At 47.3% G+C, this 14,366-nt stretch overlaps 1 protein-coding gene across 1 annotated transcript in view; it reads left to right on the top strand.

The window, feature by feature from the left end:
* The first annotated feature begins 218 nt into the window (after positions 1-218).
* PRKCI (protein kinase C iota) overlaps positions 219-14,366 on the top strand; it is a 142,143-nt gene continuing 127,995 nt past the window's right edge. The window contains exon 1 of the mRNA XM_073578883.1: positions 219-685. Coding sequence (XP_073434984.1) covers positions 606-685 — 80 coding nt within the window. The 5' untranslated portion in view covers positions 219-605. The remainder of the gene's footprint in view (positions 686-14,366) is intronic.

The raw sequence follows: 14,366 nt of genomic DNA, 5'->3' as shown, positions 1-14,366 counted from the left end.
GTTTTAGAGAAATCACCAGTAAGTGACTGTCACCCACATTCCGGCCATCACTTACGTGACCCCTGCAGCCAATCACTGACCTCAGGGTCATACGAGTGCTGGACACACATCAGGCCTGTGATTGGCTGAAGGGGTGACGTGATTGATGTAGTAAGGTAGACTCGTGTCTCATTCTAACTGCATGGTGTGCACAATGACGGAGATCTGCCGCAGGGAGCAGCCGTGCCGCACCGTGCACAGGGACCCTCCGTCCTCCGCACACGCTGTGACCTGCAGCAGAGCCGGCGACAGCCGGGACGTAACATCCGCTGACTACAGGCCGGGTGGGCACCGTGTGATCTCAGGGCTGAGCGGGCTGTGAGGAGGGGTGATGCTGCCCCGTCACCGTTTCTCCTACCTATCCCCACACTGAGGCTGTGTGCAGGGCAGGGCAGGCCCGGCCCCTCCCCCGGATGTGTGCTAGTTGGTACGGTCTTCCCGGCTGTACTAGGATTCGGGACAGGGAACGGCAGTAAGGTGTGAGCGAGGCCTGAGGAGCGCGCTGTGCCGCCGGTGTCTGTCAGTGAGGGGCCCAGCGGGCGCTGAGAGCTGCACCACTGGAGGACATGCCGACACAGAGGGACAGCACCATGTCCCAGCCCGCCGAGAACTCCCACCAAGTCCGGGTCAAGGCGTATTTCAAAGGGTGAGTAGTGCGGGGCAGTGTCTCCGGCTGGGGTGGGCTTCTCCTGTGTACCCTCAATGGTCCACAGACTCCTCGCACAGGGTGACTGGCACCAGTGGCATGGCATCATACGTGTGTTCTGGGCAGACACCCATGTAGTTACACTGAGAGTTTTGGTTCATGCTACCACTTGTTGCACTAATTTATGCTAAATGGAAGCGTGGGCTCTGTGGGGGAACCGTGATGCAGCGATGCTGGTGGGGGGGGGGGGGGAAGCCTGAGGCAGCGGTGCTGGTGGTGCCGGGGGAGAGGCCTGGGACAGAGGTGCTGGTGGCGCTGCCGGGGGAGAAGCCTGGGGCAGAGGTGCTGGTGGCGCTGCCGGGGGAGAAGCCTGGGGCAGAGGTGCTGGTGGCGCTGCTGGGGGAGAAGCCTGGGGCAGAGGTGCTGGTGGCGCTGCCGGGGGAGAGGCCTGGGACAGAGGTGCTGGTGGCGCTGCCGGGGGAGAAGCCTGGGGCAGAGGTGCTGGTGGCGCTGCCGGGGGAGAAGCCTGGGGCAGAGGTGCTGGTGGCGCTGCTGGGGGAGAAGCCTGGGGCAGAGGTGCTGGTGGTGCCGGGGGAGAGGCCTGGGACAGAGGTGCTGGTGGCGCTGCCGGGGGAGAAGCCTGGGGCAGAGGTGCTGGTGGCGCTGCCGGGGGAGAAGCCTGGGGCAGAGGTGCTGGTGGCGCTGCCGGGGGAGAAGCCTGGGGCAGAGGTGCTGGTGGCGCTGCCGGGGGAGAAGCCTGGGGCAGAGGTGCTGGTGGCGCTGCTGGGGGAGAAGCCTGGGGCAGAGGTGCTGGTGGCGCTGCCGGGGGAGAGGCCTGGGACAGAGGTGCTGGTGGCGCTGCCGGGGGAGAAGCCTGGGGCAGAGGTGCTGGTGGCGCTGCCGGGGGAGAAGCCTGGGGCAGAGGTGCTGGTGGCGCTGCCGGGGGAGAAGCCTGGGGCAGAGGTGCTGGTGGCGCTGCTGGGGGAGAAGCCTGGGGCAGAGGTGCTGGTGGCGCTGCTGGGGGAGAAGCCTGGGGCAGAGGTGCTGGTGGTGCCGGGGGAGAGGCCTGGGACAGAGGTGCTGGTGGCGCTGCCGGGGGAGAAGCCTGGGGCAGAGGTGCTGGTGGCGCTGCCGGGGGAGAAGCCTGGGGCAGAGGTGCTGGTGGCGCTGCCGGGGGAGAAGCCTGGGGCAGAGGTGCTGGTGGCGCTGCCGGGGGAGAAGCCTGGGGCAGAGGTGCTGGTGGCGCTGCCGGGGGAGAAGCCTGGGGCAGAGGTGCTGGTGGCGCTGCCGGGGGAGAAGCCTGGGGCAGAGGTGCTGGTGGCGCTGCCGGGGGAGAAGCCTGGGGCAGAGGTGCTGGTGGCGCTGCCGGGGGAGAAGCCTGGGGCAGAGGTGCTGGTGGCGCTGCCGGGGGAGAAGCCTGGGGCAGAGGTGCTGGTGGCGCTGCCGGGGGAGAAGCCTGGGGCAGAGGTGCTGGTGGCGCTGCCGGGGGAGAAGCCTGGGACAGAGGTGCTGGTGGCGCTGCCGGGGGAGAAGCCTGGGGCAGAGGTGCTGGTGGGGGGGAGAAGCCTGGGGCAGAGGTGCTGGTGGGGGGGAGAAGCCTGGGGGGGGGAGAAGCCTGGGGCAGAGGTGCTGGTGGGGGGGAGAAGCCTGGGGCAGAGGTGCTGGTGGCTCGGAGAAGCCTGGGGCAGAGGTGCTGGTGGCTCGGAGAAGCCTGGGGCAGAGGAGCTGGTGGCTCGGAGAAGCCTGGGGCAGAGGTGCTGGTGGCTCGGAGAAGCCTGGGGCAGAGGTGCTGGTGGCTCGGAGAAGCCTGGGGCAGAGGTGCTGGTGGCTCGGAGAAGCCTGGGGCAGAGGTGCTGGTGGCTCGGAGAAGCCTGGGGCAGAGGTGCTGGTGGCTCGGAGAAGCCTGGGGCAGAGGTGCTGGTGGCTCGGAGAAGCCTGGGGCAGAGGTGCTGGTGGCTCGGAGAAGCCTGGGGCAGAGGTGCTGGTGGCTCTGCCGCCGGGGGAGAACTCTGGGGCAGAGGCGCTGGTGGCTCTGCCGGGCGAGAACCCTGTGTTAGTGGAGGAGACCCAGCTACTATCTGAGTAACTTGACATGTAGTGTGTGTATATGACTACGACAGTGGATGTATTAATTGAAAGTTCTCTGAGTTATGTATTTTATAGCAGCTGAGTAACATGTGAGCCCTAGTACAGCTCGGGTATTATTCTATGCTATATTTAATAGTAAATGTTGTTGATACGGTAAGAAGAAAGTGATAGCTCCCTTCTGGGGCATAACTATAGGGGAGCACAATAGACGTGAAACCCAGGCCTGGTGCCAGCCACCACATAAGTAGATAGCATTATAACTGGTATACTTGTGGGGGGCCTCGGAGTAAACCTTTTACATTCACTGTAGTAGGCATAGGAAATCATTATTTTTCTGCTTGCATCATCTAAGAGGCAATGTTTTTCTCCACAGTGCTCCATAAGTGTATGAAATCTTGATCATGGTGATAAACGGCACCAGACTCCATGAGCGGTGTACAAGCGCCCTGCCCCTATGCACCATTATTTAGCATTTGCAGGAAGTTAGGCCGGGATGGTCTGAAAATGTCAGTACTTGTAGTACAAGTGTATTGTCAAAAAAGCGACATTCCACATCTCAAGTTTCCCAACTGCGATGTGTGGAGAGCCTGCAAATCCGCAAACGTTCCATCTAGAAAGAGTGAGGGTCACATTCAACTACTGCAACAGATCCACACGTTATCCTGCGATCGGTCAGTGCTGCATTCATTGTTGGCGTGGAAAATTAGCACCTTGTCCTCATGGTTGGTAGGAACCCCAATTACTGGACACCCTGTCAATCATCTAATGAATATACCATGAAGGGCGCTGTCTATATGAAACGGGTAATCAATAGAGGGCAATCCAGCTAAAATACCTGTGCAAGGAAACGTGTAATGTAGGTAAATCATGAGCCAATCCAATGTAGAAACAATAAAGAAACTCTGCAGATTTGTTTAGAAAAAACATAAACGGCAGCCTTGTATCTGTTCATCTTGGCCCAGATCTGCACCAGAGCCGCAGAAGTGATGTGAACAGAACCTAAAGCACATTTGTCTCATGTCACCTATGGTTTCTGCTTTACGTGGCACCTATAGGTACCAAGCCCCATCACTGGATTCTTAGGCTATGTGCACACGCTGCGGATTTTTCCGTACGGATCCGCAGGTAAAACCGCAGGTTTTCCTCTACGGTTTGACACTTGGACAATGGAATAGGTGGCAAACTGCAGGAAGAATTGACATGTCAATTCTTTCTGCGGATTTAAAACCGCAGCTTTTCCGCAGTGAAAAAACCGCAGCATGTGCACTGCGGATTGTAAATCCCATAGACTTGCATTGTACTGTACACCGTCTGCAGTACTGCTGCGGATCCGCAGAGGCCAAATCCGCAGCGTGTGCACATAACCTTAAGGCTGGGGTCACACGAGTGTATAACACGGCCAGACGGCACTTGGCTCAGTGTTATACTATGGGGCAGTGCAGATCTGTGATTATATTCCGGCAGCTTCTGAGCTCAAGCCCATGAAGAATGGTCAAGTCACATAACCACCTTTCACCTTTACAAATGTAAAGCGGTTGGTTAAAAGAAGCTCAAAAGACTGAACATATGCATAGCAAGTGTTTTTTATATTGTGGTACTTCTGTTTTTTTTTTTTTTTTTCCTTTTTTGTTATATTAATGTTTCTTTAGTTCTTTTTCATTCTGTGAACCTGCCTGAAAAAGACATTGTGTCCATATTCCTGAACAGACACAGAAGCAGCCACATATTCCATTTTTTGGGGGTACAAAAAGAACACAAACAGACTGCTTGTCAACAAGATTGTTCTTAAACCGAAAAACTCCATGGCTATGTTCACACACTGCGTTTTTTTAAATGCAAACTTTTAGCTGCGTTTTACAGTACCAGCAAAGTCTGAGTTTTCAGAAGTCTCAGGCTAGTTTCACACTTGCTTTTTTTTGCAGCGCGTTTTTCCCGCAAAAAAACGCATTGAAAAAACGCATACAAAAGCATACAACTGCTGCGTTTTTTTCAAGCATTTTTATGAGCATGCATGAAAAAAACGCTGCGTTTGTGTGCGTTTGTGTGCGTTTGTGTGCGTTTGTGTGCGTTTGTGTGCGTTTGTGTGCGTTTGTGTGCGTTTGTGTGCGTTTTTAGTGCGTTTTTAGTGCGTTTTTACCGCGTTTGCGTTTTTTCCAACATTAGGTGGCCCCTCACACTAACCCAAACCATGACTTTACTGACCCTAACCCTAACCCTTAACCAAACCATACTTAACCCTAACCCAAACCCTAAACCCTAACTAACCCTGACCCTGACCCTAACCCTTAACCAAACTATACCCTGATCCTAACCCTAACCCTGACCCTAACCCTTAACCAAACCATACCCTGATCCTAACCCTGACCCTAACCCTAACTCTAACCCAAACCCCTAAATTCCATTGTCTAAACTAATGGTAAAAAAAAAAACGCATGTGCAAAAAAACGCATACATAAGCATGCCAATGCGCACATATGCTCACCATAGACTTATAATGGGTGTCTTGCTGTAAAAAAACGCATTGCGCGCGCATGCACATAAGCGCATCCCATGCAAAGTATAGGAAAAAAAACGCATGCCCTATTTAGCGCTAAAATACCGCGAAAAAAAACGCAAATGTGAAACCAGCCTCATGGACACAGCTTGGTTTTTGTCCTCAGTATTTTGATCAAAACCTTGAATTTTGCGGAATGGAGCATGTCAATTCTTTCAGCGTATTTCATGGCGCAAAAAACACTGTAAAAATGGAGGTATCAGTCTTTGCTGCGTTTTTGGTGACGGCTTGATGAAGTAGAATCAGATTTTTAATTATTTATTTTTTTTTTTTTGCACTAAACTTTTATCAGCATGCGCAAGAAACAAAAACTAAGCAAAACCTGCTTTTTTGCAGCAAGTTTCCTACTGCCAAGAGAGAAGGTTTTGTCTGCGGAAAAAAACCACATGAAAAATTTCTTGGACATTTAATGTGTATCTCTGGATTTGCCATAAATGTCTGATAGATGTGGGTCCCATGTCTGGGACTAGCATCAGTCTTTATAAGAGCTATTCCTGCCAGGCACGTAGGTGCAATTCACAACTTTTTATTTGCAAATACACTGGATATAAAAAGTCTACACACCACTTTAAAATGCCTGGTTTTTGAAAAAAAAAAAAAAAAAAATTTGGTAGAGAAAGGTTGAACTTGATGGAACTTCACCTTTTTTCAACCTGTGTAACTAACTACAATGTTTGTGTGTATTATAATTTATTTCAAAACTTTTTCCCCCTGTAATGTCACCTATAATATGCACAAATCGAGTGAGCGACAAGCTGAAATCATTTTCAAAGGGAAAATAAAATTAACCAAACTAAATTTTATTGCGTAAGTGTGAACACTCTCTTAAAGTTGGGGATTTGGTTATGTTCAGAATTAGCCAATTAGCCAATCCCGTTTGAACTGTTTAATACTGATTACACAGCCGCCATAATTTACAGTGATTCTGATTAATTCCATATAAAATTTAGTTTTTTAGTACGTTTTTTTTTGTTAGTTGCATCTACTATATAATCGTCTTATTCTGTCTGTAACGGAAATCCTGCAGCACTGATTGGTCGCGCCCTGCCGGGCGCGACCAATCAGCGCATTCAAACGACGCACGCCTCCGTCGGGAGATCTGTGGCGTGGAGAGAGAGATTCTAGAATACCCAATGCGTTAGAATCGGGCCACCATCTGGTTTTACAATAAAAGCCATGGTCCGTAAACAGCTTACAACACAGCAAAGGAGTTCAGTCAGGAGAACGGGTACCAAAATTTTTCCAAGACTTTAGATATACCGTGGAACACTGAAGATGGTCATAAAGAAGTAGCTTAAAATTAGTATATGGGCTCGCTCCCACTTGCGATTAAATCAGACAAATGCAATCTGTCTGATTTAGCAGTAGTCGGAATGCTGAGCTGTGTAAAACCCTGGCTGCTAGCTTTGTATAGACTGTACATTGTCTGAAAGCTGCCAATCAGTGGTGGCAGCAGGACTACACAGGTTAGCCTGACTGGTCTGGCATGTGACACCTAGTCCTGCAGTGAATCACTTGCTGATGTAACACTGATTGTATTAAAACTACAGCACGCTGCTGAGCAATTAACACATCCCGGGAATCAGGCTCTATGCCCCTACATTATGCTGCTCTCAGATTAAAGGGAATTTGTCAGCAGGTTTTTGGTATTTAAAGTCAGTGAACGTTTCAATGTGACCAAGTGTTTTAAGTGTTGTCCATGGAGCTTGGATGGGCTGCACATGAGATCTAGTCCTGCAGTGATCTCTTGCTGATAAAACACTGTTAGACTGTTTGTATTGAAGCTATAGCACACAGACTAATAAGTGACACATTGCTGGAACCAGCCTCTCTGCCCCTATATTATGCAGCACTCAGATTAAATGGCAAAATCCTCCTGACAGATTCCCTTTAAAAATTTTGGCAATAATTCCAAAAGGTTTGTATGGTGCAAAGCCAACACTGCATCAGCAAAAGAACACCACCATACCCAAAGTAAAGCATAGTGGTAGGTAGCAAGCTTTGGAACTGTTTTTTGGCAGCTGAAAAAAGGGGCTTTAGTCAAAGTGTAAGGAATTATAAACGGTTCCAAATATCCGTCAATTTTGCAACAAAACCTTCAAAGGAATTTCACCTTCCATCAATGAGCCTAATAATTACTTGAGAAACATGAGAACTTTTGGACTAGCCCAAGCCGGAATCCAATTGAAAATCTGTGAGTTGACCAGAAGAGGACTGTACACAGGAAATACCCTTACAAACTGACAGATTTGTACTCGTAGCGTTCTTTCAAGGAGAAGTGGGCAAAGATTACCAATTCTAGATGTGCCGTGCTAATAGACTCCTACTCAAAAAGACTGCTGTCTTCAAAGGGTTTAAAGTATTAGGTTAATGGTGTGCATATTTATGCAACCACACTTGTTTAGGTTTTTTTTTTTTCATCCAAAAAGAGTTTTTTCAACTGAAATGTACAGATTATGGTTGACATTCTTATGATTTTTCTTTTTACATGGCAATAGCCTGGCTGCTTTTATGGGTGTGTAAATGTTGTGTTTTTTTTTTTTTTTTTTTATAACAACAGAATGTAATTTACATGAAGTAAGTTTATTGAAATAAAAACCCCAAACATTGGTTATTTAGAGTGTTTCTGGATGTGAGCATGAAGTTGCTCTCACACGTCTGTGAAATGCGACCCTTGCTGGGATCTCAATAAGGCTACTTTCAGACATCAGTTTTTTAGCATCAGGCGCGATGCGGCGAAAAATGTAAAAGCCGGTTGCCACCAGATCCGGCTTTTATCCCATAGACTAGCATTATCGCTGCATTGCGCCTGATGGCCATGCGGCGTGTCCGGCTTTTGCCGGATACGGCAAAAAATGCCAGTCCGGCGTCTGAAAAAAACTTTGCCTGCAACGGTTTTTTGCAGCGCCGGAACAGCTTTTTACACAGCGCTTGCCCGGACACTGTGAGTGTTAACCCCACAAGTGCCCAGCAAGAGAGAGATCTCTCTCTCTCTCACCCGGACACTTGTGAGAGATCTCTCTCGCCGGGCACTTGTGGGTTAACACTCAGTGTCTGGGCGAGAGAGAGAGATCTCTCCTGCCACTTGTGGGGTTAACCCCACAAGTGCCAGGAGAGAGAGAGATCTCTCTCCTGTCGCCTGGACACTGAGTGTTAACCCCACATGTGTCTCTCTCTAACCGCCACCCCTTCCCTCCCCCCATACCCTTCGGCGACTGTCTCTCTTGTCCCCGATGTATCTTCCTCTTGCGGCTCCTTTAAATCCTATCCGAGCCGTATCAGATGCCGCATACACATCCGGTGTCACCGCTGCAGGCCGGATCTGGCGGCTCGGCTTTTCGCTGCATGCCGCCGGACCCCACACACCGGATGTCTGAAAGTAGCCTAACTCGCCTGATAGCTGAGTTTCTTGTCCTGACTTAAAGGGAGCCTGTCACCAGGTTTGTGCCATGTGAGATAAGACCACCACCTTTCAGCCCTGATATACAGCAGTCTAATATGCTGTATATATGCCCCCAATCTGGCCTGCAAGACAAGAAAGACCTTTAAAATACTCATCTACAGGGCAGATCGGTCCAATGGATGTCTCGGTCCGGTGCCTCCCTTCTTGCAATGCTGGCCACCTGTGAATGACAGGTCTTGTGGCATCCGCTTCTGTGCATGAGCCCTTTTCTCTGCTTTGTTGAGAGCAGCGAAGAGCAAAGTACTGATGTGCACAGGAAAAGACCAAACATCCCTGGTGCATGCGCACTGCAGTACTTTGCTCTGGTCAGCGCTGAGAAGTATGCCTGCGCAGGAGCGCGATGCTGGGGACACTGTAGATGACGTAGGACACGTCATTCACACGAAGCAGAAGAGTGGAGGACAGCATCACAAGAAAAAGGCAGGCCCCGGCCCATCGGACACGACTGCCCTGTAGGTATTAGAAAAGGTCTTTTTCTTGTCTTGCAGTCCAGATTGGGGTCAGGTTTACAGCATTATAGAAAGCTGTATATCAGGGCTGAAAGGTGGTGGCCCTATCTCACATGGGACAAAGCCTGGTGACAGGTTCCCTTTACAGCTTCATATGCAGTTCTGGCAAAAATGAAGAGACCACTGCAAAATTTTCAGTTTGTCTGATTTTTCTCTTTATAGGTATATTTTTGAGTAAAATGTAAATTGCTCTTTTATTCTCTAAACTACTGACAACATGTCTTCAAATTTCCAAGTACTAAATTTTGTATTTATTTTCAGAAAATTACAAATGGTCAAACTAACAAAAAAAATGCAGTGCTTGCAAACCTCAAATAATGCTAAGACAACAAGTTCATAATCATTTAGAAACAACAATACTAATGTTTTAACTCAGGAAGAGTTCAGAAATCAATATTTTGTGGAATAACCATGATTTTTAATCACAGCTTTTATGCGTCTTGGCATGCTTGCCACCAGTCTTTCACACTGCTTTTGGGTGACCTTATGCCACTCCTGGTACAAAAATTTAAGCAGTTCTTTGTTTGATGGCTTGTGACTATCCATCTTCCTCTTGATTATGTTCCAGAGGTTTTCAGTGGGGTTCAGATCTGGAGATTGGGCTGGCCATGACAGGGATTTAATGTGGTGGTCCTTCATCCACACATTGATTGACCTAGCTGTGTGGCATTTCGCATTATCCTGCTGGAAAAACCAGTCCTCAGAGTTGGGGAACATTGCCTGAGCAGAAGGAATCAACTGTTTTTCCAGGATAACCTTGTATGCAGCTTGATTCATACGTCTTTCGCAAAGATTAACCTGCCTAATTCCAGCCTTGCTGAAGCATCCCCAGATCATCACTGATCCTCCACCAAATTTCACAGTGGGTGCAAAACACTGTGGTTTGTCCGCCTCTCCAGGTGTCCGTCTAAACATTAGAAGACCAGGTGTTGGGCAAAGCGGAAAATTAGACTCATCAGGGAAGATTACCTTACTCCAGTCCTCTATGGTCCAATTCTTATGGTCTTTGGCAAACTTCAGCCTGGCTCTCCATTGCTTCTCATTGATGAAAGGCTTTTTTTTTCCAGCTTTACATGACTTGAGTCCTGCCTCTAGGAGCCTGTTACGAACTGTTCTTGCCATGCTCTTCACCACAGCTGCCATTTGCCATTCCTTTTGTAGGTCACTTTTCTTTTCAACTCCTTTTGGCATGGATAAAAGTTATTTTTTCTTTCCTTTTACTTTTACTTTCCTATTACTTTTGGGATATTACTAGCACTTGTTTTGCCACCCAGCTGTCCTATTGCAAGAAGATTGTGAGAGGATTGTGAACACCACAGCAGGGTTTTTTTTATACTTTCCTTCATTAAATAAGATTTGGTTCAGGTGATCACCTAATCAGAAGCACATTAAGTAGAATGAGGTGTACTCTGGTTGGAATTCAACTGACATTGGAATGGAATGGCTGTCAGACATGTAGAGAAGCTGATTTTTATAAAATTGTGCAGTGGTCTCTTAATTTTTGCCAGAGCTATATGTATGAGGATTGGGCCGAGCATTATGATATGAGCACAGTCCATTCTTTGTGGCATATACAGTTCTCTGCTGCTTGCAGAATTTCATTTATTGTTGGGTTTGAGTCTCTCTAATTGTGAGAAATAAAAATAATTTCTAAAAGAGTATAAAATAGACATATGTATATCAATACTCGCCCCCCCCTACCCTACACACACAAAATTCTTGAATTTATCTGGTCTTGTGACCCTGTCCTCAACATACTTGAATTTACCGAAAATGCCCTCACAGTCAGTCACTGGCTAAGGTGGGTCACCTCTGTTTCAGTGATTGGCTGGGTGGGTAAATCCGGTGCGGCAAGGTTGGGTTCAGTTGAGAATAAGGGCCCCGTTACACATATCAATGTCCCAGCGATCCCACCAACGATCCGACGTGGATGGAATCGCTGGGACATAGTTAGCTGATCGCTGGTGAGCTGTCACATAACAGCCCCTCCAGCGATCAGGACCAGCGAGCAAGCTGGTTTCAAATGTAAACAGCGGGTATCTAAGAGCCGCGCGGCTCTTGGTTACCCGCTGTTTACATTTGAAACCAGCTTGCTCGCTGGTCCTCATCGCTGGAGGGGCTGTTATGTGACAGCTCACCAGCGATCAGCTAACTAAGAGCCGCGCGGCTCTTAGATACCCGCTGTTTACATTTGAAACCAGCTTGCTCGCTGGTCCTGATCGCTGGCGGGGCTGTTATGTGACAGCTCACCAGCGATCAGCTAACTAAGAGCCGCGCGGCTCTTGGTTACCCGCTGTTTACCTTGGAAACCAGCGTGCAGCGTCGCTGATCGTTGCTCTCCCGCTGCCACAGGCAGCGATGCGTGCTGGCCAGCGGGAGACCAACGATCAAAAAATGGCCCAGGACGATCCTGCACAATCAGCGATACCCGACGGGGGGCCGGTCGCTGATACATGTCACACAGCGATGTCACAAAATCAGTGATCTCGCTGGCGATATCGCTGTGTGTGACGGGGCCTTAAGACTTGCAGGGTGAGCATCAGTACTTTTATTAATTTTAAAAAGTCTGAAGGTTTTTGTGTAGTAATACTTATTACCCATAACCCCCTTTACATAATACATTGTCTCCTGTGCTATATTATCATGGCAGCTATGCGTATACCTGGAGAATTTAAAAGCCTTGGCCAGTCGCAGAGGCATTCATAGATGACAGATGTGGACTTTCAGCTTCCAGTATTTGTTTTATTGCATTTTGTTCCTCTTCAGTAAGTGTTGTGAATTTTTGGAATGTCTGTGAGAAATGTGGTGTCACACATCTTATGAATGCCCTGGCTGAGAGAGAGTTGTCATTACTGTGTACATTTTTGCTTTTTAGTAAAAAAAATCCCTTTTAGATATGAGAGTCCTGACAGTTGTTTTTGGGTGACGAACACCAATGGGATCTGTTGCAGGTAGCATAATATATGTACTGAGAGGCATATACAGCTGGATTTTTATGCGCAGTCTGTGACCATGCAATTACATACATTATATATATATATATATATATATATAATATATATATATATATATATATATATATATATATATATATATATATATTATATATTTTATTTATTTATTTTTTTTTTTTTCTGGAAGCCTGATGCTGAAACATGTGAGTAGATGATTTGAAAGCAGAGAAGGGGGAGTAAGAAACGTTACAGGAATGTAGTGACTAATATTGAAGACGGTGTCCCTACCAGGGCTGTGGAGTCGGTATAAAATGGACCGACTCCTAAAATATATAATAAATTGGGTACAGTAATTCAATGTAGGATGTGCTGAATATTTTTTCATAGGAATTTGGGAAAGTTAGGAAATGTCCTATAAATGGCTGTTATATTCCTGATCCAAGACTACATTCACACACAGCGTTTTTCGAGGATACGTTTTTCAGCTGCAAAAGCCGATGAGCTTTATAAAAATAACTACATCACCTGAAAGGTTTTTGCGCTCATAGATAATGTTTTCAATAGCAAAAGCAGATTAGAAATCTGCTCTATCTATCCATTTATCCATATCTGTCTATCCCTATCTTATCTGTACCAAAAAGAATGAAAACCGGGTAGTACAGACTAACACTGCTTTTTTTTTTTTTTTTTTAAGCACCAGTCAGGTACACCTCATAGCTGCTCAAAAGGACGCCCAGGACAGGCATTGCTCGTCTTCAGTAACACATCAACATCAATTGATAGTTGGAATAAATAGACTGCATTCATCACCACCACATCTTAAGGTTCAGACTTTATTTTCAAGTGTAGGGGTGTGCAGTATGAGGTTCTACAGCAGCTGAGGTGTGCAATATGAGGTTCTGCGGAACAGTATGAGGTTCTGCCCCCCCCCAGGTTTGATCCTGGCTACGCCCATGGTGTGAATGTAGTCTGAGGATCTAGGCTTTGTCTTAGCTGAGATAAGTCATAGTGTTATAAAAGATATATATATATATATATATATATATATATATATATATATATATATACATACACAGTGCAGACCAAAAGTTTGGACACCCCTCGTTCAAAGAGTTTTCTTTATTTTCATTACTATGAAAATTGTAGATTCACTCTGAAGTCATCAAAACTATGAATTAACACATGTGGAATTATATAATTAACAAAAAAGTGTGAAACAACTGAAAATACTGTGTGTCTTATATTCTAGGTTCTTCAAAGTAGCCACCTTTTGCTTGATAACTGCTTTGCACACTCTTAGCATTCTCTTGATGAGCTTCAAGAGGTAGTCACCGGAAATGGTTTTCACTTCACAGGTGTGCCCTGTCAGGTTTAATAAGTGGGATTTCTTGCCTTATAGATGGGGTTGGGACCATCAGTTGTATTGTGCAGAAGTCTGGTGGATACACAGCTGATAGTCCTACTGAATAGGCTGTTAGAATTTGTATTATGGCAAGACAAAAGCAGCTAAGTAAAGAAAAACGAGTGGCCATCATTACTTTAAGAAATGAAGGTCAGTCAGTCTGAAAAATTGGGAAAACTTTGAAAGTGTCCCGAAGTGCAGTGGCAAAAACCATCAAGCGCTACAAAGAAACTGGCTCACATGAGGATCGCCCCAGGAAAGAACCAAGAGTCACCTCTGCTGCGGAGGATAAGTTCATCCGAGTCACCAGCCTCAGAAATCACTGGTTAACAGCAGCTCAGATTAGAGACCAGGTCAATGCACAGAGTTCTAGCAGCAGACACATCTCTACAACAACTGTTAAGAGGAGGCTTTGTGCAGCAGCCCTTCATGGTATAATAGCTGCTAGGAAACCACTGCTAAGGACAGGCAACAAGCAGAAAAGACTTGTTTGGGCTAAAGAACACAAGGAATGGACATTAGACCAGTGGAAATCTGTGCTTTGGTCTGATGAGTCCAAATTTGAGATCTTTGGTTCCAACCACCGTGTCTTTGTGCGACTCAGAAAAGGTGAACGGATGGACTCTACATGCCTGGTTCCCATCGTGAAGCATGGAGGAGGAGGAGGTGTGATGGTGCTTTGCTGGTGACACTGTTGGGGATTTATTCAAA

Source organism: Dendrobates tinctorius, unplaced genomic scaffold (assembly GCF_039654945.1).
Source record: "Dendrobates tinctorius isolate UK_male_01 unplaced genomic scaffold, ASM3965494v1 ptg000060l, whole genome shotgun sequence".
In the NCBI taxonomy this organism is placed as follows: Eukaryota; Metazoa; Chordata; class Amphibia; order Anura; family Dendrobatidae; genus Dendrobates; species Dendrobates tinctorius.
Note: the sequence above shows the minus strand (reverse complement) of the source record. Positions and strands in the feature narration are given on the sequence as shown.